The sequence below is a fragment of the Annulohypoxylon truncatum genome, assembly GCF_022578515.1.
Source record: "Annulohypoxylon truncatum strain CBS 140777 unplaced genomic scaffold F4807scaffold_37, whole genome shotgun sequence".
NCBI classification, from domain to species: domain Eukaryota; kingdom Fungi; phylum Ascomycota; class Sordariomycetes; order Xylariales; family Hypoxylaceae; genus Annulohypoxylon; species Annulohypoxylon truncatum.
In genome coordinates, this window is record NW_025953823.1 from 66,309 (window position 1) to 88,028 (window position 21,720).

The 21,720-nt window shown below is 51.5% G+C and overlaps 4 protein-coding genes across 4 annotated transcripts; 3 read left to right on the top strand and 1 right to left on the bottom strand.

The window, feature by feature from the left end:
* Positions 1 to 35: 35 nt before the first annotated feature.
* On the top strand, positions 36 to 4,711 carry F4807DRAFT_440511 (acetyl-CoA synthetase-like protein). Its single transcript, XM_047999308.1, has 5 exons — positions 36 to 1,091; positions 1,143 to 1,539; positions 1,589 to 1,825; positions 1,880 to 1,955; positions 2,007 to 4,711. The coding sequence occupies exons 1-5, from the start codon at positions 768 to 770 to the stop codon at positions 4,174 to 4,176; spliced, it is 3,204 nt and encodes a 1,067-aa protein (XP_047850543.1). The 5' UTR covers positions 36 to 767; the 3' UTR covers positions 4,177 to 4,711.
* Positions 4,712 to 4,926: 215 nt separating this feature from the next.
* F4807DRAFT_440513 (uncharacterized protein) lies at positions 4,927 to 10,418 on the top strand. Its single transcript, XM_047999309.1, has 5 exons — positions 4,927 to 5,209; positions 5,291 to 5,550; positions 5,661 to 6,090; positions 6,167 to 9,728; positions 9,791 to 10,418. Exons 2-5 carry the CDS (start codon positions 5,438 to 5,440, stop codon positions 10,105 to 10,107), a joined length of 4,422 nt encoding a protein of 1,473 aa, XP_047850544.1. The 5' UTR covers positions 4,927 to 5,209; positions 5,291 to 5,437; the 3' UTR covers positions 10,108 to 10,418.
* Positions 10,419 to 10,458: 40 nt separating this feature from the next.
* Positions 10,459 to 14,272, top strand: F4807DRAFT_440523 (uncharacterized protein). Its single transcript, XM_047999310.1, has one exon. The coding sequence runs from the start codon at positions 10,893 to 10,895 to the stop codon at positions 13,974 to 13,976; it is 3,084 nt and encodes a 1,027-aa protein (XP_047850545.1). The 5' UTR covers positions 10,459 to 10,892; the 3' UTR covers positions 13,977 to 14,272.
* A 3,103-nt stretch (positions 14,273 to 17,375) lies between these two features.
* Positions 17,376 to 19,874, bottom strand: F4807DRAFT_242755 (uncharacterized protein). Its single transcript, XM_047994302.1, has 3 exons — positions 19,443 to 19,874; positions 19,180 to 19,363; positions 17,376 to 19,021 (listed from the first exon to the last, which is right to left on the bottom strand). The coding sequence occupies exons 1-3, from the start codon at positions 19,485 to 19,487 to the stop codon at positions 17,550 to 17,552; spliced, it is 1,701 nt and encodes a 566-aa protein (XP_047850546.1). The 5' UTR covers positions 19,488 to 19,874; the 3' UTR covers positions 17,376 to 17,549.
* Between the last annotated feature and the right edge of the window lie 1,846 nt (positions 19,875 to 21,720).

Genomic DNA, 21,720 nt, shown 5'->3' on the forward strand with positions numbered 1-21,720 from the left:
GCAGACACCGAGTTTCACCCTCACGTCAGTTCTATCGCTGAATAGGTACGCTATAGATTCGCTTGTTCGTAGATTCACCTTATAGATAATAGGCGAATTAGGTAAGATTTTAAAGTATAGATATCAGACTATGGCTTGATTGTCGATCCAAAGAGCCTGTTGATAGCATCATAACACTATTCCGGGAAGTCCGGGTTAGTATCGGCACTTCTTCCTACTACCCTATCTCAATTGGTCCTTTTTTTCTCCTCATTGATCCCAAGTTGAAGCGGTGACATACCGTACCCACGTAACTACATGTTATACCCATCCAGCCTTTTCACTTGGACCTATACTTGGAAATCTCCGGGTTTCGGCGTTAGCACGTACCCACGTTGCGCCCCTGAGGTCTCGTGGCTCCCGAATACAGGTCGTTAAACCCAGGATTGTTCAGCTTGCTAGGTATCCATGTTGTGCAGCTTACCGTTGCATTTCCACTCCTGTACAAATGCATCATACTTTAGCACGGCCTACATCTCAATACTTGACCCGGAGGACGGAGGAGCGATATCTTAAGCCGAAAACGCGATGAAGCGTCCCCCGGCCAGTATAATAATGCGGGCAATGCACCCCCCTATAGGAAGATGAAAGGTAGTAAGACAACCTGTTTACCTATTTGATTGTTTACATCACCGACGACGTCGAAATTTTACAGCTATATTCATCATCTTCTATACGACAGCTTCGCGAACTGAGTTGTAAGATCATAGTTCCTAGAATCACTAGTGATGGCTGCGATCGCGAACGAGAAGACGGATAATTCCAGCAAGCCCAAGTATGGACGACGGCTAATGCCCCATGTAATCGACGGGCTCGCGAAAGATGATCCTACGCGGGAGGCCTTTTCCATCCCTCGCTCCGAGAACCCTAAAGATGGGTGGAAAGTCGTCACGTTTAAGGAGTATGCGAATGCTATCAACCGCGTCGCGCACAGGATTATCGAGACGTGCGGAAAGCCTCCTTCAGGGTCCTTCCCGACGATAGCTTACATCGGCCCAAACGATGCCCGGTATATCGTTCTCGTTGTCGGCGCGATCAAGGCCGGTTACAAGGTATTCATCTTCCCCAGAAAAGGCTTGGAGAGAAATTAACAACTATTTCAGGCTCTGTTAATCTCGCCTCGTAACTCCCAAGAGGGGCAAATTTCCCTGTTCGAGAAGACGGATTGCAAAGTCATCGCTTTTGCGAGACAGCAGCGGGCGCTGATTAAGCCCTGGTTGCAAGAGCGGAATATGCAGGCCATCGAAGTTGGCGAGATCGAAGCTTGGTTTCCGGAGCAGGAGGTCGAGCCGTTTCCTTACGAGAAGACGTTTGAGGAAGCCGAGTGGGAGCCGGCTGCTGTCCTTCACACCAGCGGAAGTACCGCGCTTCCCAAGCCCATCGTTCTTACGAACGGTCTCATAGCTATCAACGATGCTCTTCAAGAAACGCAAGACTTCAGCGGAGCCATGCCCTGGATGAAAGGTTTCTCGAGTCTTGCGAAAAGACACCTCCTCCCGAGTGAGAAAGCCCCTGAGACTCATTGTTGGCATCGCTAATACAGTTTTAGTGCCTTTATTTCACGCCGCGGGGCTCTACGTATTCATCTTCTCGGCGATATACTGGGGCACCCCTATCGCCTTTGGAATCGGCGAACGTCCGTTGTCCATCGACTTAGTCATCGAGTGTCTCGAAAATGTAGATGTCGAAGGGGTCATGCTTCCGCCAGCAATGCTGGAGGAGATGAGCCACAGTGAAGAGTACATTCGACCGTTATCTAAGCTTAAGATAGTCACGTTCGGCGGAGGTTAGAACCCCACGGGATCTCTAAATTCGATGTCTGGGATACTAATTTCTATAGGGAACCTTAACAAGGAAGCCGGTGACAGGCTAGTGAAGAATGGCGTCTTCCTCAATAACGTAATCGGCGCTACGGAGTAGGTTCATCAAGAATTTGCACCTATGTAGGATCATCTAACGTCTCTTAGATTTGGCCTTTTCCCTATGTTTACTCAGCCGAATCCGGAGCTTTGGCAGTATTTCATATTTGACGAGGAGGCGATTGGGGCGGACTGGCGCAAGGTTGACGGCACCGAGGATGTCTATCGACTTGTGATGGTTCGCAAAGACAAGCATCCAGGTCTCCAGGGGATTTTCTATACGTTCCCAGATATCAATGAGTACGATACCAAAGATATGTATAAACCACATCCGACTCTCCCCCAGCATTGGATATATTACGGGCGATCCGACAACATCATTGTCTTCAGCAACGGAGAAAAGCTGAACCCGGTTGGTATCGAAGAGACCGTCCAAGGCCATCCCGAGGTCAAAGGGGCTCTAGTTGTTGGCACTGACCGTTTCCAAGCCGCGCTTCTTATCGAGCCGGCGAAGCCCCCACAAAGTGAGGAAGAGGCCGAGAAGCTTATTGACCGAGTATGGCCGTATGTTGAAAAGGCCAATAAAGAGAACGTTGCTCACGGCCAGATTGCGCGCCAATTCATAATGTTGGCCGACCCGAAGAAACCGTTCCAACGTGCCGGCAAAGGGACTATTCAACGAGGAAGCACGCTGAAGGAGTACAAGGACGAGATCGACCAGTTATACGAACAGGCGGATCACCTTTTCGATGCCTCCGCAACGAAGATTGATACGAGTTCCGAGGATGCGCTGATAGAATCGATCAAAAAAACGTTCGACACCGGGCTAGGATTCAAGGGCGAGTTAGGGCCGGACAGCGATTTCTTCTCGGCTGGTATTGATTCGTTGCTCGTCATCAACGCCTCCCGACTCCTTCATGGCGCCTTAGAAGTTGCGGGGCACCATGTCGATGCTTCCAAGCTGGCTACTCGTGCTATCTACACGAACCCGACACCGCGGAAACTCGCAAGATACATACTCTCGATTTTGAATGACGGAGAAAGGTCTAGTCCTGGCGATAGCGAGAATGACCAGCTTAAGGTTATGAAAACGCTTTGGGAGAAATACACGGCCAACCTTCCTACGAGACGGGGAGCGAGACCCGATCCACTGGACGAAGGTCAGACGGTACTCTTAACCGGATCTACCGGCATGCTGGGTTCGTACATGCTTGATTTTATGGTTAAGAACCCATCGGTGAAGAAGATCGTCTGTTTGAATAGGTCAGAGGATGGCGGCGCGAAACGTCAGGCGCAAGCCGCGAAAGACCGAGGCCTTAGCGCAGACTTCGCGTCCAAGACCGAATTCTTCCACGTCGACATGTCGCGTCCGGATTTTGGACTTCCGCAAGACACGTATGATCGACTACTAGCCGAAGCGGACCGCGTGATCCATAACGCGTGGCCGGTTAACTTTAACATGCCCGTCGAATCATTCGAACCGCATATCCGCAGCGTTCGAAATATCGCCGACTTCGCTACGAATTCGGCAAAGCGTGTAGCTGTCGTTTTCATCTCATCGATAGGCACCATAGAACGTTGGGACAGCAAGAGCGGAGAAGTTCCGGAAGCAAGGCTAGAGGATCTCAAAGTCGCCGATGGCGGGTACGGGCGTAGCAAGATGATTGGAAGTCTTGTTCTGGAGGACGTTGCCAAGGCGGGCGACTTTCCGGCTGCTATGATCCGTGTCGGTCAGATCGCCGGACCTGAGGCTGAGGCGGGACAATGGAACAAGCACGAATGGTTCCCGTCCATCATTGCTAGCAGCTTATACCTCGGCGCCCTCCCGAACGACCTTGGAATAATGGACCGGGTCGACTGGACGCCGGCCGAAAGCATCGCAAACCTGGTGCTCGAAGTCGTCGGCGTTTCTCAGAAGCTCCCGGCTGATGAGATTAGCGGCCATTATCACGGCGTGAATCCGCAGGCTGTACCCTGGTCCGAACTTGCCCCGACCGTCCAAGAATTTTACGGGAAAGACCGTATTCGGGAGCTGATCAGCTTCAAGGAGTGGATCGACCGACTGGCGAAGACTCAGTCTGACACTCAAGCTCTGGACAGAAACCCTGGTGTCAAGCTAATCGATTCGTATCGCGGCATGTCAGATGCCTATGAATCAGGTCACAAACCTGTTGTCTGCGCCATGAAGCGCACGACGGAACGTAGTGCGACGATGAAATCTGCCAAGGCCATCACGCCTGAGCTGTTGAAGCATTGGTGTAAACAATGGGGTTTCTAATGAAAATATTTGGGTTGCATACCTATTTATAAGAGGTTCAGTTGGTAGTTTGGTCAAGGGATGAACTGACGAATTTCATCGATGAGTTTATGAATTGATGAACTTGAGCATATTCACTATAGATAAATTTCAGATATTTTCAGATATTTTGCATGTGTGCTGATTGTATTGACAACAATGTATAGTGGCAGGTGATTTCCAACGGCTGGATTCGAATAATTAATCTTACCAACTTCAATATAGATGGACAAATAGTCAAGGTTGGAACAGGAGTGAAGAAGTCCAATTCAAGGAGCAAAGCAGGATGTTGTATTAAGGTTGAGTAAATTGTTGGTTAGACGTACATACCGATGTACCCCTTATGGTTAGTAGTGCTGAAAAATAATTCTGGTGAATAAAATACATGTCACCAAAATTTCGAGGGAATTTTTTCATGCAAATTCGGTTGTTTGCTTAGAGACTGAGGTACTTAGGTAAGATATAGTTTTACATGTAGCGTAGCGTGGGTCTAGTTGGACGACTGGGAAGTAGCGATCTTGTGTATAGATGAACAATGTCATGATTGAAGTTCTATGCCCTAGGTGAATTATGAGTTACTGCATTGTGGCTGGACTTCGCATCTTGTTAGGCGCTAAGTGGGCTGTTTGTGGCTCAGTAGGTATTTTGACGGTTAACATTGGGTGGCTAGTGTCTTTTCGCCTCCAATCAGACTAGGGAAACCTTACCGTCCACCCTGAAATTTCGACAAGCAAAAAAATTAAGGAATTTCCAAGTCGTCACCAAAAAAAAGAAACTCACTTCTCGACACACTTCCGACGCCCATTTTGCAGAGCAACATCAAAAAAAAAACCACTTCATTGATATCGTAGCTTACGAACGTAGCTTTACGACCCCTATACGATCCCCCATTGTTACGCGACCCTGTGCGAGCATCATATGCAATATACGGTTCGTTTGACAACTTCTTCTCTTACCTGAACATTCGACATCCGACATTCGACACTCGACACCCGCATTCACATTCCCATTTTACGTATGCATGAACCCATAGGCTGCCCCGTAACCCACATTACCGTTTATCGCGCGTAACAACACTAAACTCGAAGCTAAATAGGAATCTGCTTCAATCCCTCTCTCCCCTCCGACTGTCCTGATTCTCACCTAAGCTGTAACCATCTGCGCCCACGCCCCTCGAACTTCCCACTATTGTTATAGGCCGTATTTCTTGTAGAAAGATTGCAGCCCTTCCACATCCGTGACAATGCCTTCAAATCTACCTTCGAGTTTCGCCTCAGCTGCTGCCGGACAGAACCCGAGCCGTGACACGAGACCAGGCGCTAGGAACGATGGTCGAGGGAATGCCAGCGGAGAATGGTATGGACGATGTTGCTCTTCTTTCCCCGAACTAGTACATGACATACGTACCGTGTATCTTTGGTTAAGATGAAAAGCTGACCGGGTCTTGTCCTTTCTCCCTCTTATAGGTCTCGTCCGGCACGATCTGCTAATGGCGGTACTCTTACTTTCCGCCGGACGTCGACTACGCCTTCGAGTCAATCCTTAAACCAGATGCAAGGTTCTGAGACTGCCCAATCGGCCACCGCTGACCCAGCCGTCATATCTGCTATGCCTGTCGGCTCTACCAATGTCGAAAGTTCAGGCACTCTGAGATACTCGAGAGATCAATTACTCTCCATTTTCAGCGCGACCTGCGACCCTAGTTCCCCACGACCTGATATTTCGGCCTTGTTCGCGCCCGGGTGGAATCCGGGTCACGCCAACGGCTCCGCGTCTCGGGGATGGGGTAAGACCGGAGACTCTCATGTGGCCCCTCAAGAACCAGACATTTGTTGGGATACTCCGGGGTTGACCAAGGCTGTCGGTCTGCAGGAGATGAATGCGGAGGAAAAGGAGGTAAGTGTTACCCCAACTCTTTGGACAAGGTCAGAAGTGTAGAGTACCGTTCTTTCGCGGACTAACTCGATATCAGCTGTTCGCATCCGACGTTAATTCTTCTATAAAGCCTCCCGCCCAAAATAAGGACGGGAATCATCCCGGAGGAGGGGTAAACGGTCGAAAGACTTCGCTCTCCCACGGAAGCTCCGCCAATTTCGGACTCTCTTCGCCTTCGGCTTCGTCAAGACCTGGTACGAGACGACGTGAAACAACCGACACGAATCCTTATTCCGGCGGTGGCGGCTTAACATCTCCAGCATCCGCGACGCGTCCGTCCCGAGAAGATTCGTCCTACTGGTTTAGTCGAAAAAATACGGAAGCCAAAGATTTGACCTTCGAGGAGCCCGAAGAGGACGCTAATGCGCGAGACGCTACCTCCAAGACTCTGCCTTTTGGTGGATTGATGCGTAACAACACGCTACCAAGCGGCTCCGGGTTCGGTGGTACGTCCCCTTGGCAAGCGTCGACATCAACGTCGACGTCTACTTCGGCGGCGACTGCACTTCCAGGGATAGGTAGTTTTGGGAACTTCGCCCTTCCGGGTTCCACTATCGGGGAGAAGCGGTCCGGAAACCCGCGCGGCGAAAGTCGTTTGGCGCATCTCATTCCTAAAGAAAGCTCCGATAGTATCGCAACCAAATCAAACGAAAGCTCCGCGCCAGATTCGAACCGCCCGTGGCGCCCTCGGCAACGCACTGATACCGACCCCTTCGGCGAAGACAGTGTCTCTGGCAGCGCTGTGTTAGGAGGCGCTCAAGATACGAGCCCCCCTCCGATGTCTCATCTATCTCTTCACGCTCCGTATGACACTCCGGTGAAAGGTTCCACCAGCGATTTCGGGATGGCTAGCCTCAACCTGGGGGGCCACGCGGAACATGAACAAGCCCCTCTAAGTCCGTCGGAAACGAATCCTTACCGAAGCCCTCCGGGCGAACGTGGTGAGCACGAGGACGTCGGTGATAGGCAACACGGCTCGGCCGGCGTCTCTGATCACGTCTCCGGTTTCGGTGGAGGGATGCCGCGCTCATTTGCCCATGCGGCATTTGATGGTAGTGATCGTAGCCAGACCTCCAGCGTCGGGGCAAAGGCCTACCCACCGCTTAGCAACCTTACCGGTTGGCCATCCTCGAGTACCCCAGATCGCGAGCGAGCGCCCTTCTCAAGCTTCGGCGGTTCTTTATTTGGCCCTGTTGGTGACCTTCAGTCTCCTGGTCTCGGGAATCTCGGCGGCGTCTTTGGACCTTCGAGCGCGGGGGGCTTCGGCGGTTCCGGGTCCTTTGGTCGAGCGAGCAAGCTCGGCTCGCTATTCCCTCCGGCGATGCAGGCGCAGATGCAGTCCCAGGATAATGAAAGTTTAAGCGACTCGATACCCGATCTTCGTCAGCCCAACCCGCTGGGTGCTATTGGCCGTACCGCTCCCGGCGAACACGCTCGTGAAACCGATAGCCCTATGCGAGCAGGCAGGGGAATTTTTGCCGAGATGTTTGCCCAGGCCGAGCCTAGTCGCACTCCGGTGAGCTCTGAACCCTTGCACGGTGGCATCTCGAGTGCCCCCCACAGCCAGGCCTTCGCGGCGACCAGTGCTGCGCCGTCGTTCACCGCCAGCCAGGCGTCCGACCCACCCTCGGTCCAGTCTCGTACTATGGTCATGCCGGACCGGATGAGATGGGTGTATCTTGATCCCCAGGGTCACCAACAGGGCCCGTTTACCGGTTTAGAGATGAACGACTGGTATAAGGCCAATTTCTTCACACCAGACTTACGAGTTAAAAAGCTAGAAGATTCGGAATTCGAGCCGTTGGGCCAATTAATAAGACGTATTGGCAACTCTCGTGAGCCCTTCCTAGTTCCCCAGATCGGCATACCTCATGGCCCACCATCTCAAACTGGCCCATTCTCGAACTCGGGGGGCGTTATCCAGCCGCCGCTCGTCAATGCATTCCCTAGTTTTGGTAGGACCTTGACGGCGGAAGAGCAGAATAACCTCGAGAGGCGCAAGCAAGAGGAGCAGTATCTAATGGCCCGTCACCGCGAATTCTACGCTACTCAGCAATCGATGGCTAGAGTTCCTATTCCCGGCGTCCCCGGATTGCACCACCATTCTAGCGCTCACAGTCTGCAGAGTCAGCCGAGCTTCGGCAGCATCACGTCACCTATCACAATGCCTCCGCAAGCCCCCATCGGCGCTATAGGAACTGCGGGTTCTTTTTTCGACACGCCAGCTACACATCAAGCCGCAGTACAAGGTAGTTCTGGGCAGGGTTTAGACATGTTTAGAGAAGACGAGCTCGCTCGTCTATCGGGACCAGAACGCCAGATGTTAGCTGGCCTCCACAGTGCCGGGGCGGTAGGCGGCAACCTCCCCCCGCAGCCTATCGGCGCTCCCACTGCGGAAGCGGGCATGCGAAGCCAGCTCCCGGGCTCTAGCGAACTTGTGGAAGACACCGAGGGCTTTCGAGGTAGACTACAAGAATTCGAAAAGCTTCGGGCGCAGCACGACGCCGAAATGATGGAACGACAAACCTCGCCCTTTCGCGAACTTACTAATGAACAAGCATCCAAGTTGAGCCCGCCCGTTCAAACTGCTGAGTCCGGATCTCCTAAAGAATCTTCCGAAGCGGAGGCTACCCACCGCCAGGTCGAAAGAGACCAGTCGGCTTCTTTAAACAAGCAGTACCAGCAGGCGCAAGCTGCCGCCGCCGCCGCAAAGGCGACCGGGCTACCGATGCCTTTCCCGCCGCCGCCGTCCGCTACTCCTTTGCCGGCCCCTGCTCCTCAGCGCGTCAAGTCTAACCTACCAGAACAATACGCTACAAGCTCCCGATCTGGTACGCCTGATATCACCCCGTCATCCGCGGCAGCCCAACCGCCACCGCTTGCGCCGTGGGCTAAAGACGGCGGCATAGAGTCCCACAAAGGACCTAGCCTAAAAGAGATCCAGCAGGCAGAGGCTCTGAAAGCTGCTAAAGCTGAGGAAGCTGCAGCCCTTGCCCGCCGTGCCCAGCTGGAGCAAGAGGCAGCACGAGAACGCGAAAAGGCCGCTGCCGCTGCTCCGGGTCTCCCTACAACAAGCACGTGGGGGACAGCATCTCCCGTCAACCCCGGGACCAGCAGTAGTCCCTGGGCGAAGCCAGCACCAGGAAAGGTCCCTGTATCTGGGCCGGTTACTCAGGCGCAATCCGCAGATAAAAAGAAAACGCTAGCCGATATCCAGCGTGAAGAAGAGGCGCGCAAGCAGAAAGCGAAGGAGGCGGCCGTACAAGCCGGCCTCGCAGCCAGCGCCGGAAAGCGGTACGCGGATCTCGCTAGCAAGCCTAATTCGGGCCCCGCACCTAGTCAGACACCCACCGCCAACACGTCCGGGTGGGCCACTGTTGGAGCTGGCGGTAAGGTCAAAGCGCCCACCGGCCCGTCTTCCCAGGCACGACCTTCGAGCGCCGCAAAGCCGGTGTCTGCTGTCGCAGCTCCGCCACCACGACCTGCCGCCGTCAAGCCCGCAAACACGACGGCCGGTGCCACCCACACAGAAGCTATGGACGAGTTTACTAAATGGCTCCACGGTCAGCTGGCTAAAGGAATTACGGGTGTTACGGACAGTAAGTTGGGGTTGGTCGCGTTACGTGAATGAAGAACCTGCTAACCGCGATGTTTAAAATAGTCGAAGCCTTCGCCAACACGCTCATTGGGTTTCCTCTAGTGGGCGATCTTATATCGGATGCGATCTATGCCAACTCTAAGACGATGGACGGGCGCCACTTCGCTGAGGAATTCATTCGTCGCAAGAAGCTAGCTGACCGAGGTGTGGTTGAGAAGCAGCCTGCCAAGAGCCCCTCGGCGGACACGCAGTCTAGCACGGCTGGCGGTTGGAACGAGGTGGCCAAGAAGAGCAGCCACAAAGAGCCGAGCAGCGACACCAACTCGATCCAAGGTGCCGGCTTCAAGGTGGTCCCTGGGCGTAAGAAGGGAAAGAAATGAGGGAGATTCTGAATCTTGATTCTAATGGCTGACAAGCTTCGGGAATATGAGTGTCAGGGATCATGAGCTCTGACGATGTAATGAAAATCCACATGGCTAAAGGTGTTGTTCATGTATAGTAACAAGGACCGGCCTCTTGCACGATGGACTGTGTAGACGATTGTTGATGTGAAGATGAATGATAAGAATTGCTTGAAAGTATGAGAGCCAGTTTTTTCACTTGCTCTTCCCAGAAGGCCTTGAGAACTATATGAGAACTATACGCACAGTATTTCCAAGGTTAGATACCCAGGAATATATCCATATGTACCTGCGTAAGTGCTAGATGGTCTGTTGTACGTTTGAACCAATCTCTTACTCATCTACCTAGAGAATCCTCTGCTTAGTAATGTGGCGCACAGACCACATAAATGCCTGCCGGCTATAGTACGCACCTCCCCAGTCAGTAAGATAAAGTATGACAGGGGTCATTTCTTCAGGTGGAAAAAAAAAATCGAGATTGCCCCTCCCCCACACGATGAGAAGATATAACCATTCGATTATTGAATTTCTTCAAGGGTATGGATGAATAACTACGTGATATACCTTTATTTCGGTTGGCATCTTACTATCTAACTTACCATATGTACAAAAATTCTCAAGGCTTCCAATAATGACTGAATTGCAGACGGATCGACTGAATACTTAAATACTTTTCCAGTTGTGAGCCTCAGGGTTCTTTTGCTTTTTACCGGGTACCTAAATACGGATTTATTCCCTAGCCTAAAAAGCAAATAGAGGTATACATGCAATATATCGGCTTCAACATGGCTGACCACGATTTTTCACCCTCGAAAATTATCTCTATAGAGAAAAGTTTGGCGGAATCATCTTTCCTAGAAGCGTTTCATGAACACCAATCCGGACTCATAATATCACATTTCGTGCGGCATGTAACAGCAGACCAACCCAGCACCGGCGCACAAACGGATGGGGAATCCTACGACGTCGCACAGACCGTTAGATTGGGCTTGGCTTCTTTGAGTGCTTTCTTACAAGCAAATGTTACAGGCCCAGTTCTCGAGGGGTGTGAGGCAATCGAAGCTATATTCCTTTCGGCTTTTGCAAAGATCAAGTCTTCGGACGAACAGGCAAACGACAGCGTAGAAGCGCCGATATTATCTTTTAGAAGAATTTGCCTCAGGTCTCTCGATGTAGACGGAGTTTCGCCATATTCTTACATACCTCACATCGAACTTTTCTGCTTGTCACGCTTTATTTTCACATCAGGTATCATATTGCCCGTTGAGTTACCCGAAATCTGGTCAGATCTTGGGCACTCTCTCTCGCTCCATCTCTCTTGGACGCGCCTAAGGGTTCACCTCTGGCACTATAAACTCATCTCTCAGCCCTCACTTGGCCCGGGCTCCTTATTCACCAAAAGTGGCCGTTGGACAGATGTACCAACCCTTCAGGAGAGCATAGAGAAAAGTCTTAGGGAGGCCGAAACTTCTATTCTCGGGTCGACCGAAATCGACCAAGAATCGGACCAGTCACAATGGCCCCGGGAGTCTCGCATCCAGTTTCGTTTGGAGGAGGCGGCTTGTCATATAATGCTCGGGAATGATACAAACTCCCGGAAGGCATTGCAATCGGCTACAGAAATCAGTGGCTTCTCCTATATTCTTTCCGGTGCCTTGGGGAAACGTACAAGATTTCAGGAGAAGAATACTAGTCAACTCGTAGTTCTTGCTAAGAGCCACGCACGATCTTCTACGGCATTCGGTCAACAGGATACATCTGATGTGGCACCGGTCGCACTTCCGCTAAACGACGATACGTTGTTAGAGAATATCGAGTTCGACAACGATCAAACTCATAAACCAACCTCTGATCTTCCACCTGAACTTCAGGATATTAAACCAGATGAACAACCACAACTTAGTCCGGAAGATCACATCATACTCCTGACCGAAGCTACCATAAGAGACACATTTTCGCCCGCAGATTCATTAACTTCGGAAGAAATCTTACCCTTTGCTCAACGAGTGATCGATGATAAGTCCACCAACTGGCAAACTTATACCCAAGCTCTACTGGTGCGGTCGCGGATTGAGCTCAATAGGAGTCGGACTATCGAGCGTGCCGTCTTACAGATGCAGGCTCTCGTAGATCAGGTTATCGTCGAGACGCAAGAGACTGAACGGTTGACTAAGCCCCTTGATGACCAAGATAACACGGGGGTTGAATCCGATATTCCAACTATTCAGGTAACCTCTGGTGATCAGCCAGGCCAGTCTGCTGGTATTCAAAAACCAATATCATTCCTTCCAGCTCCCAAACCCTCCGAATCAGCATCTCCGCAAGAGAGACTGCGGTATGTAAATGCTCTGTCCTCCCCCCCGCGTTGGCATCTGGAGTCTGAGCTCGCCTATGCTTGGACTTCTGTCGGATCTCTCGTTTCGGCTCTGGAAATTTTCAAACGGCTACGTCTTTGGGCAGAAGTCGCCCTGTGTTTAGCAAGCAGCGCATCTAGAGATGATCCCGACGGTCGAGGAAGTGGAGGCGAAGAAAAGGCTCGGGCTGTCCTACGATGGAGATTATTCCACCGCACTCCTGATTTTAACACCAATACCGATTTCAAGGACTGCACTGACATGGATGATGCTGAAGTTGACATATCGTCTCTGAAAGCGTCTGACTTCTGTGGTCGAGAACGTTCACCACCACCCCCAAATTCCCCTAGGTTGTTTTGTATACTAGGAGATATTGAAAACGATCCTCAACATTACCACCGTGCATGGGAGATCTCCAACCGGCGTTTTGCGAGGGCGCAGAGATCTCTAGGAGAGCTTCACCTTCAAAAGCAAGAATGGAAAGAAGCCCGAGACGCGTACCTCCTTGCCGTTGGTGTGAATAGATTAAGCCCGGAGATGTGGAATAGGCTCGGTGACATCGAGTTGCGTCTCGGAAATTTCCCCGACGCAGCTGAAGCGTTTCAGAGGGCCATATCAACCGCGAACAATACTTCCGGAGGAGAGGATGCGCGGACGTGGAGTAATCTTGGAACGGCACTTTTGAGCTGGTATCGCCAGATTATCTCGGAGAAAAAGGACACCTCAGACGATATGGTGGCTACAAAGCGGGCAGCTGAACTTGGGAAGTCCGGCAACAAGCTACTACAAGATTCCCTCATCGCCTTTAAACGCGGAGCTACGCTCGCTGACTCGAACTGGAGAATTTGGGATAATGTTATCACTCTGGCAGCCAGTCTATCGCCGAAGCCTGACCTGGATGATGTGGTGCTCGGCGTGAGAAATGTGATCCGTATCCGCAAGACAGAAGAGGCGTTAGATCTTGACATCCTGACACTCTTAGTCAGGGAGACGACTAAGACATCGGTTCCCAGCGGCAACGAGGGAGAATCGGAAGCCTACGAGCCAAAAAGAGGTACTATTGAGAGCAAAGTCGTGTCACTTTTCGAGAACGACATCGTGCCTCTCATCACGACGGACTCGGCATACTGGGCTTTGGTGTCTCGTCTTCGTGCTTGGAGAAGAGACTGGGCAGGTGCGTTGGATGCGGCCGAGAAAGCATGGAGAACGGCGGTTGGCGGTGTCGGGAGTGCCCTGTCTGCGTCTAGTGGAACGCAAGGTCAGCAGGGAAGCTGGTTGACAAACGTAGACGCGTGGGACGCTGTAGTACAGAGGACATCGGATTTGGTGGCAGCCTACGAAAACTACGGATCGCGGGTGGACAGTGTTGGGAGCAGATGGAAAGGCAAGGCCAGAAATGCGGTGAGGAGCATCATGGGTAAGGCCAAAGAGTCATGGGAGGACGATCATAGGTGGCAATCCTTGACCGATATGATGGAGAATTTGAAATTATAGAGTACTATTATAAGAGAGAGTATTCAGCTGTCTCTCTTTAAAACAGAGATGCGAGCGCACGGATTCTATCCAGGTATAGATAAAATAGGGATCTGAGGCGGCCACGTTTCTGATCTATGATCATTAAGCCTCTTAGGTAAAAGTTGCGGTCATAATCTCTTTATTTTTATTTTAAGGGGTCCAGAGATCAGTACTACGTAGTATACGCGGACAGTATTTCCGAGTAGCAGTGGAAGCATGTATTATGATTACATAGGTCCCTGATAATATCAACTAGGCAAAGTTAACAAACAATTAAGCAAGCTATTTCCCGAATACGCCTCCCTCTATCTAAGCATGACGATATCTGGTGTCCTGTGCCCCATGTCCCATATCCTATGCCATATGCCCCATATTCGCTCTATTACCCTTCTCCAATAACTCTTTTACTAATTTGCGCCGTAAACTTGATTCCTAGCACCTGGTAGTAATGTATCCGATCCTCTTCCATCTAAACCCCAATGTCCCAAATCTGTTCCCCTAGATACACCACTCCAAAGTAAACGTCCGGCAAAAAAAATGCATTTCTGGTTTCAAGATATTGGTCTAGCAAAGCAAGAAGAGAAAGGGTAGAGCTAACGTTACAAGAATTGTAAAGAAAACAGGGTATAAAACGCTCTAAAAAGGAGAGGGAAAAATCCCAACCTAATCGATCATCGTGAGGAGCCGTACCGCGGCTCCTTGATTCCCCCCTTACCCATACTCCTCCGTTAAGGCCATGCCCCGTCCGAAACTACGTGACGCTGTAAACTCCTCATATTCCAACCAGGTACCCCTACATAGGTAAATCAAATAAACACCGTCAAAGCGGCCTAGTCCAAAAGGTAAAAACTATTACAATAAGATGACGGAAAAGGAAAGTGAAAGCGAGAGGCAATTCGTGGTAATGAATTGTATAGAATTCCAAAAAAGGTGTCCGAGCCCCTATGCAGAAATCTGCAGAAATCTGCAATCAAAATTAGGGGAAGGGGATTTGCATCCTGTCAACTGTGGGCCATGCGTAATAAGGGTCGGCTCGATTCAAGGAAGTAGGGCGGTAAGGTAGTATTCCCTAAGCGCGTCGCATAAGCGAAAAGAGCCGAAAACCAAGATTCGTGACATCGATTTCTATTTCCTAAAGAGATAGGAACAGAGGTAAAAAATTTCCGGGGGATCCAACAAATTCTAAAAACCAAAAAGCGCCTAGGAAAAAAAAAAAAGTAAAGATATGATGACTACTGGAAGGTATTGTGCGTACCAACCCAGGGCCTTTGAGGTGTCCCGAATATTTAGGTAGCGGGTACAAAAGTGGTAGATGGAGTGTGAAAGTACATGATCGTGAAATCGGAAAAAAGGATGTGTAGGTTGCTTGAGGTTTGGGAATAGATGCATATGGACGTCATCCTCGTGTATGGCGACTAGTATCTCGTAAACGGCTATTAATTAACCCTCGTAGGCGGTAGGCGGTAAAGCATGTGGGTATCACCAGACGTCCAGGCTCGGTGAGGACTGGGGTCGTAAGTGGCCGGGCGAGATCATATTCCGCTCGACCAGAGCCGTAAGGGGGTATCAGACATAAATTCATTTCCCCCAGTCTCCAGCGTATAAGGTGCCTCTAGGGTCTGCTGATAAAGTTATTTGTATATTGCATTGTGTGTGGATCATCCGCACGGTCAAGAGGGCGAAGAGAGATAATAGGTACAGAGAGGCATGCGGCTGTAGTGAAACCTTCGAAGTCGTTATGGTGCATAAGGCATATGGAATTGGTAATTCAAAATTGATCAAGCTTCGAGGCGTTGAAGAGGTGGGCTCCCGATGACGACTAGGGAAAGATGAAGATGGTTACCCAGTGAGGAAGTAAGGGACGGCGTGACGCAGATGGCATGCATCATGCAGCGGCAGCGGCGCGCACCCGATAGACGTACATCTAGGCTCGCACACCATCCATGTTGCCCACATGGATGCGTCTGCGAGTCGACGAGCTTGTGACCAATCAGTCATCGGGGACTAGCCATGCAAAGTCGATCATGGCCGCCTAGGTAGGGCCCTCCCGGAACAGGGAAAGGGAAGGGGACGATAAGGCGGTCGTGATGATGGTCGAGGGGGGAAAAAAAGGACATAAAACCGCCTGATGATGGATATCAGGAAAGCCGGCACTTGAGCAATGTAGCTACCGCAGAGAAATTCATTACGGGTAGGGCGGTTCTGGAGGCCGAGCGAGGCTTGTATATGCGTAGGTCAGGATGCCGGAGAATAAAATCAAGGCAGGTCGTCTGTGTCGTGCGATCAAAATGGAGTGCCGGGAGAAATGGTGATTGGTTGAAGCGACAACAGCTGACCTTGGCCAGACTTCCCCCCCTTTTCCCCCCACACACACATAACATATACACACCACCTAACCAGAGCTCTCTCTCTCGCTCTCTCCCCCCACCAGTTTCCAACTTGGCATATGCCCATATTACGAATAAACCCTCTTTTCCTAGAAGTTTGGGAGTCTAGGAGCCTAGCATGATTCCCCATCACGAACCACACAAACAACCACACACCAAAAATAATTAATCTCGACAATTCGTACACAGCACAGTATGTGGTTTAGATTTGCTGGTCCATTCTTCCCGTTCACACCCATACGTCGTGTCGTAAGGAACCCGTAAGAAGGAAGACGGAGAGGCCGGGGTGTAAACCGTATCGTATGAGGATATGCGGTGCGGATGCTCGAGTTGGATCCCGCGCGCTTTGGCCCTTTGGGCATCTGTTTAGCTTTCTTTGTACCGTTGACCAGTGGATGGCTCATCATGCAACCCTCGCCATCCCGCGACGCAACGCCTTCTGAAATTGTTCCCACCCATTTCCATTCCGTCTCTAGAAAGCGTTCGAATCACGTCGCTATTCCCGGTGACTTACATCACCGTACGTGCCTGCGCCGTACACATGACTCTGATGCTGGTGACTGGTCGTGTAGGCGGGAGTAGAGGCGTCGCCGTAGCCGTTGGAGACGGCGGTGGTGTCCCATCGCTGCGCTAGGCCGTAGCTTGGCGGCGCCGGTAGGTGTTGTTGCGGCCTCGTATCTGCGTGCCTATAGGAAGGGGGCAGGCCAGTGATCTGGATGCCCTGTGGGGAGTGGGGTTTCATCCCGGGCGAGATCGTGCGGCCGGGATAGGCTGCCCATGCCGACGGGGCACCGGTGAGAGATCGTGGTGATGGCATCGAATGCGAGTCATGGTGAGAGTAGCTGCTGTCAGATACCGTCGGCGTGTGGGGCGGCCCATAGAGACCAGGGCTCGTGCTGCTGACGGGAGTGAGCAGGGTCGGTCCCGGTCCAGGGGGTATCGTCGACGACGGAGAAGCGGACTAGATTGATTTTTCGAGTTAGTCAAAATCTGTCAAGTCTGTATTCGGAAGGGATCTAAGGCAAAGCTGAAATTTGACCAAAGGAAAAAACAAAAAAAAGGGCACGGCTCTCTCGTAGCGCGTAGAAAATCCATGACAAATATGCCGTTCGAAAATCTATATGTGAAACAAGGGTTCGAGATAACAAGATGGAGCTTAAGGAGATTAGATGCAGATTAGATGCAGGAAAGATGCATCAGAGTCAAAACTCACGTATTTGGAGATGATTTTCTTAAGCGCCGAGCCTAGAATCTTCCAGGGGAACACCTTGACATCTTTCTCGATATTGCGCGGCTTGGGTGCCGGGAAGCCCATGATGACCTTGAAGAACTCCTCGCTATCGGATTTCGCTTTGCTAACCGTCAGGGGGCGGAACCCCTCGAGATTGCGGCGGATCCGGTTCTTCTCCTCGACCGAGAACCTCCCCGGCGCGGCCACGAGCTGCTCCAGCAGGGATATGGTGTCGACGCTGGTAACGTAGCATTCCTCCTTCTCGGCCCAGTAGATGCAGCTGATGCAGATGCTGTTTGGCGGTCTGTCGTTGGCCGCCACAGGCTTGAACGACGTCGTAAGGGTCGAGCCCCTTTGCTTCTTGCTGAACATCACTATCCGCCTCCGGTTTTCCCACTCCTCCTGGGTCCACCCGGATGCCATCGACTCGAGATCTCCATTTATCTCCAATATCGCTTTAGTGGAGTAGAGGGCGTAGGGGTTCAACTGGCCCCCGCCCGACGATCCAGACGCCTGCAGGGTGCTGGTGCGTATTAGCTGCGGCGCGCTGGAAGTCGGCACTGGTAAGGTCGTGATGCTGCTAGGTCGAGGGATCGTCGTGTGATGTATGGCGGGACTTCGTCCGGAGAGGGTGTGCGCGTACTGGCTCCACGAAGGCGTCTTCAGAGGCGGCGGCGGGGGCGGACGAGGATAGTCGAGCGCGTAAGACGAGCGGTGGTAAGTCCCTATCATACTGTCGTTGTTGGTGTAGCCGGGGTCATAGTTGGGTGCGACGGCTTGTTGTGCGGTGGGAGCGTAGCCGTACGTATTTGTAGCTGTGTCGGTTGCCAGCTGCTCCTGGTCCTCCTCTTTTGTAGGGCTCTGCCTCTGCTCAGGTGACCTGGACCCCCCCTTGACGCGCGTGACGCTCTCAGGCGGGCCACCTGTGGTCCCGGCTGGAGTGTTATGATATGCGAACGTGCCTACGTCTATAGTTGCCAAAGTCTGCCCTGTCGCACTCTCGATCAGGAGTGATAAAGGCACGTTGGCGCTTGGACTCCGCGTGTCTTCAAACTGCGGTGCGTCTCCGCTGACAGCATAGCCAAAGCCGCTCGCGTCCCCCGTGTCCCTGATAGCGTGTGCCGGGCTCTTGTGCGATCCGAATGCTAAGAAGAAGTGGCTCGTGATCGCGATCAGATCGTACGGAGCTGTTATCTTGATCAATACCTTGGTTCCAAACATGCCCGCCGTCGGCTGGTACGAGGTCAGCGTGGCCACGACCGGCTCCATGTACTGGCCCGCCGAGCCGTTTGCCGCGAAGGCCATCTGGTTAAGCTGCGCGGCGGCATTTTCAGACTGCTGAGCCGCGAAGTGCTGAGCCGAGTACTGATACTGGGGATCTTGGTAGGATCTTGGTGAATCAAACGCTGGCAGACCAGGGTCGAGTTAGCTCGCAGATCCCTACGTTTCATAACCGACGCCGCCACCATCACCCCGTACAAAGATGCTACGGGTACAGCCACAACATCTTGCCGAATTATAGATCTAGATCTCGACTAAGGGACAACCGCACGGAAGAACTCACCATGCATCTGGGGCGGTTGAGGTTTTGAATATGCGGGCATAGATAGGAGACCAGGCGGGGAATCCCCACGAAGGTCTCCTCCGTTCGCTCTAGCGGCCGCCTCTTCCTCGTAACGGAGGATCACCGTCTCAGGAGACTCGAGCGCGTCAGCGTCGACGATGATTGGCCTCTGGTGATATTGAGGCTGTCGTTCCCAGTCAGCACGTCTTCCCGAAACCATGTCGCCAAGTTACTTAGCAGGAGCTTCCGTCGCCTTGACTCACCTCGAACAGCTTATAGGTCGGGTACTCAAACTTGACAGCAGACATCAAGTTGTCTGTTTCCAGCAAGTCTAGAAGATGGAGTAGGGGAACTTGTTCCAAATGGAACGAACAAACGCCTGTTTCGGGAGCAGTGTTGCAGAAAGTTGAGGGTCCCTATGTGTTGAGACTCTACAATCTTCTACCCTTGGATCCCCTTATGGGAAACAGCTTTCCTGGTTTGCTGTTGGAGGGATGCTTCTTCGCGCTCCGCCTGTCTTATTCGCTGCCGAGTCTGGGAAATTTTGATAACTTCTTCTGTTGGCAATACTACTAGGTAGTGAAACAAACATCCAAGGTTCTGCGGGTTGGGAGAGGAGCGGTAGTTGCTGAAAAGGCAGAAACAGACCACTCTGAGAGCTGACTACTTTGAATCTCAACGGACTAGGACCGCAGGATGCTCCGGCTACTTGTTCGTGGGGGGATTAATATGAAAACCCCTTCTTTCTTCCTTCCGAACAGGTCTGAGAATCTTTGACAGCTTTAGTTCGTAGAAGTAGATAGGAGCTCAGCGGCGCTCATTGGCTGAAACAGGTTGTTGGCAAACTGATTTCTGAGTCGAGTCTCGGAAAGTGGAAGCATCCAAAACCTTTCCCCGCCACAAAAAAAGAGGATACTCAACTCCTTGAATATCTTGTTCGTCTGGTTGGGTTGTTAGTTATTTATACTATATTGCGGGTAATTAGCTAAGAGAAAATGGCGGCGGAGGTCGAGCCAGGAGGACCCCGTCGTCATACAAGCTCTGGTAATCGTACCGGACTGCCGCGAAGCGGAAATGGCGATGGTTGGCCTGGCGCGGCTAGACGACAAAGGGCTATAACTCACGAGCTGCACCCAAAAAGTCGATTGAGTGTGGAGACGGGTTTGTTCGTATGCAGCCTGCCCGAACGTGTTCGCATGAAGGTGAGTTGGGAGGGCCGCAATCAGAAGTACGCAGCTATCCGGGAGGTTCGCGTGTCCCGCGTGGTTCGTGTCGTAACTGGAACCAAAGCACACCAAGAGCCAACAAGCCAACAACGAACAGGTAAACAGCTAAAGAACTGCGAGTTGTCGGAGAACCTGTCAGCAAACGAACGGGGACTCAGAAGGAGGGTCTCTCAAATATGTGTGTGTGAGACGTTGATCCTCAAACTGGGACAAGATGGGGAGAAGTTCTTCGAAGGGATCAAGAACTGATAAAGAGACGAAAAGAATAAGGTGCGAGACACATTTCTTGGTCGGATCGCCGTTGTGAAGTATTGGGGCTGTAGTTAAGATTCCTGTGTTGTGGCCGGTCGAGACCATTGCATTACACAGACAGATAGTACCAGCGATGTACCTTTTTTTGCTTGGTTGCTCATCTCAAGCCTCCCCCTGCTTTACTTTTATTGCTAAATATTTTTTTATCTTTCTTTTCTTGGCTTGTGTAATTTTTTAACCTTTCCTCGAAATAGGTCGGATAGGCGGCCGCAGACTTCTAGTGCCTCTGTGCCTCTCCCTTCCCAAAATATGCAAATTCCTATAACTATAGAATTTTGCCTGCGGGTGATGTTGAGTCGGGCAGTTGCCTGAGTATGTATGCAGCGATGATGCCGACCTTGATGATAGTCTAGAGAGAGGGTGGAGGAGTCAAAGGCTAACAGGGATGCTGGCCGTTGAAATGCGAGATTCTCAATGTCTTAAAAAGGTGCAAATCATGCAAGGGTCTGTGGTCGGGGGGTGAGAGACGACAACTTGGGGTCGTGCCCCAGAGTCGAGACAGGCAGGTAGGAGGACGGGTGACTATCCCCCACATTATTCGAAAGGGATAGCTTCTGGGTAGGTAGACAGGTAGTCCGTCAAGAGTAGGGCCCCTATGGTGGCTCCTAGTATGACGGGTACTTGATGGGAGGGGGGAATAAAAATAATGGAAAAAGCATAGGGCGAGTGGAGGGGGCAGGACGAAAAGAGCAATGAGCTGACGGGAATGACAAGACAAGGATGAGTTGACATACATACTATGCGCACAGCTTGGAAGGGGGGTGTAAGTGTAAGTATAAGTGGAAAAGATGGCGCAACTCTCATCGCTCAGCGTAGTAAACTGCACCACGTTGTATAAGCTAGACTAGGACTTAGGTAGTCGACAAGGCTAGCCGAATAGGTGAATTTCGAGACCTTCTGTCGTTAACTGAGGCGAGATAGCTATTACGGACAAGTACAAGAGAATGTAGCTAAGGTATCGCGCATAAGGTACATGCGTACATGTAGGTAGGTGTGTTGCTAT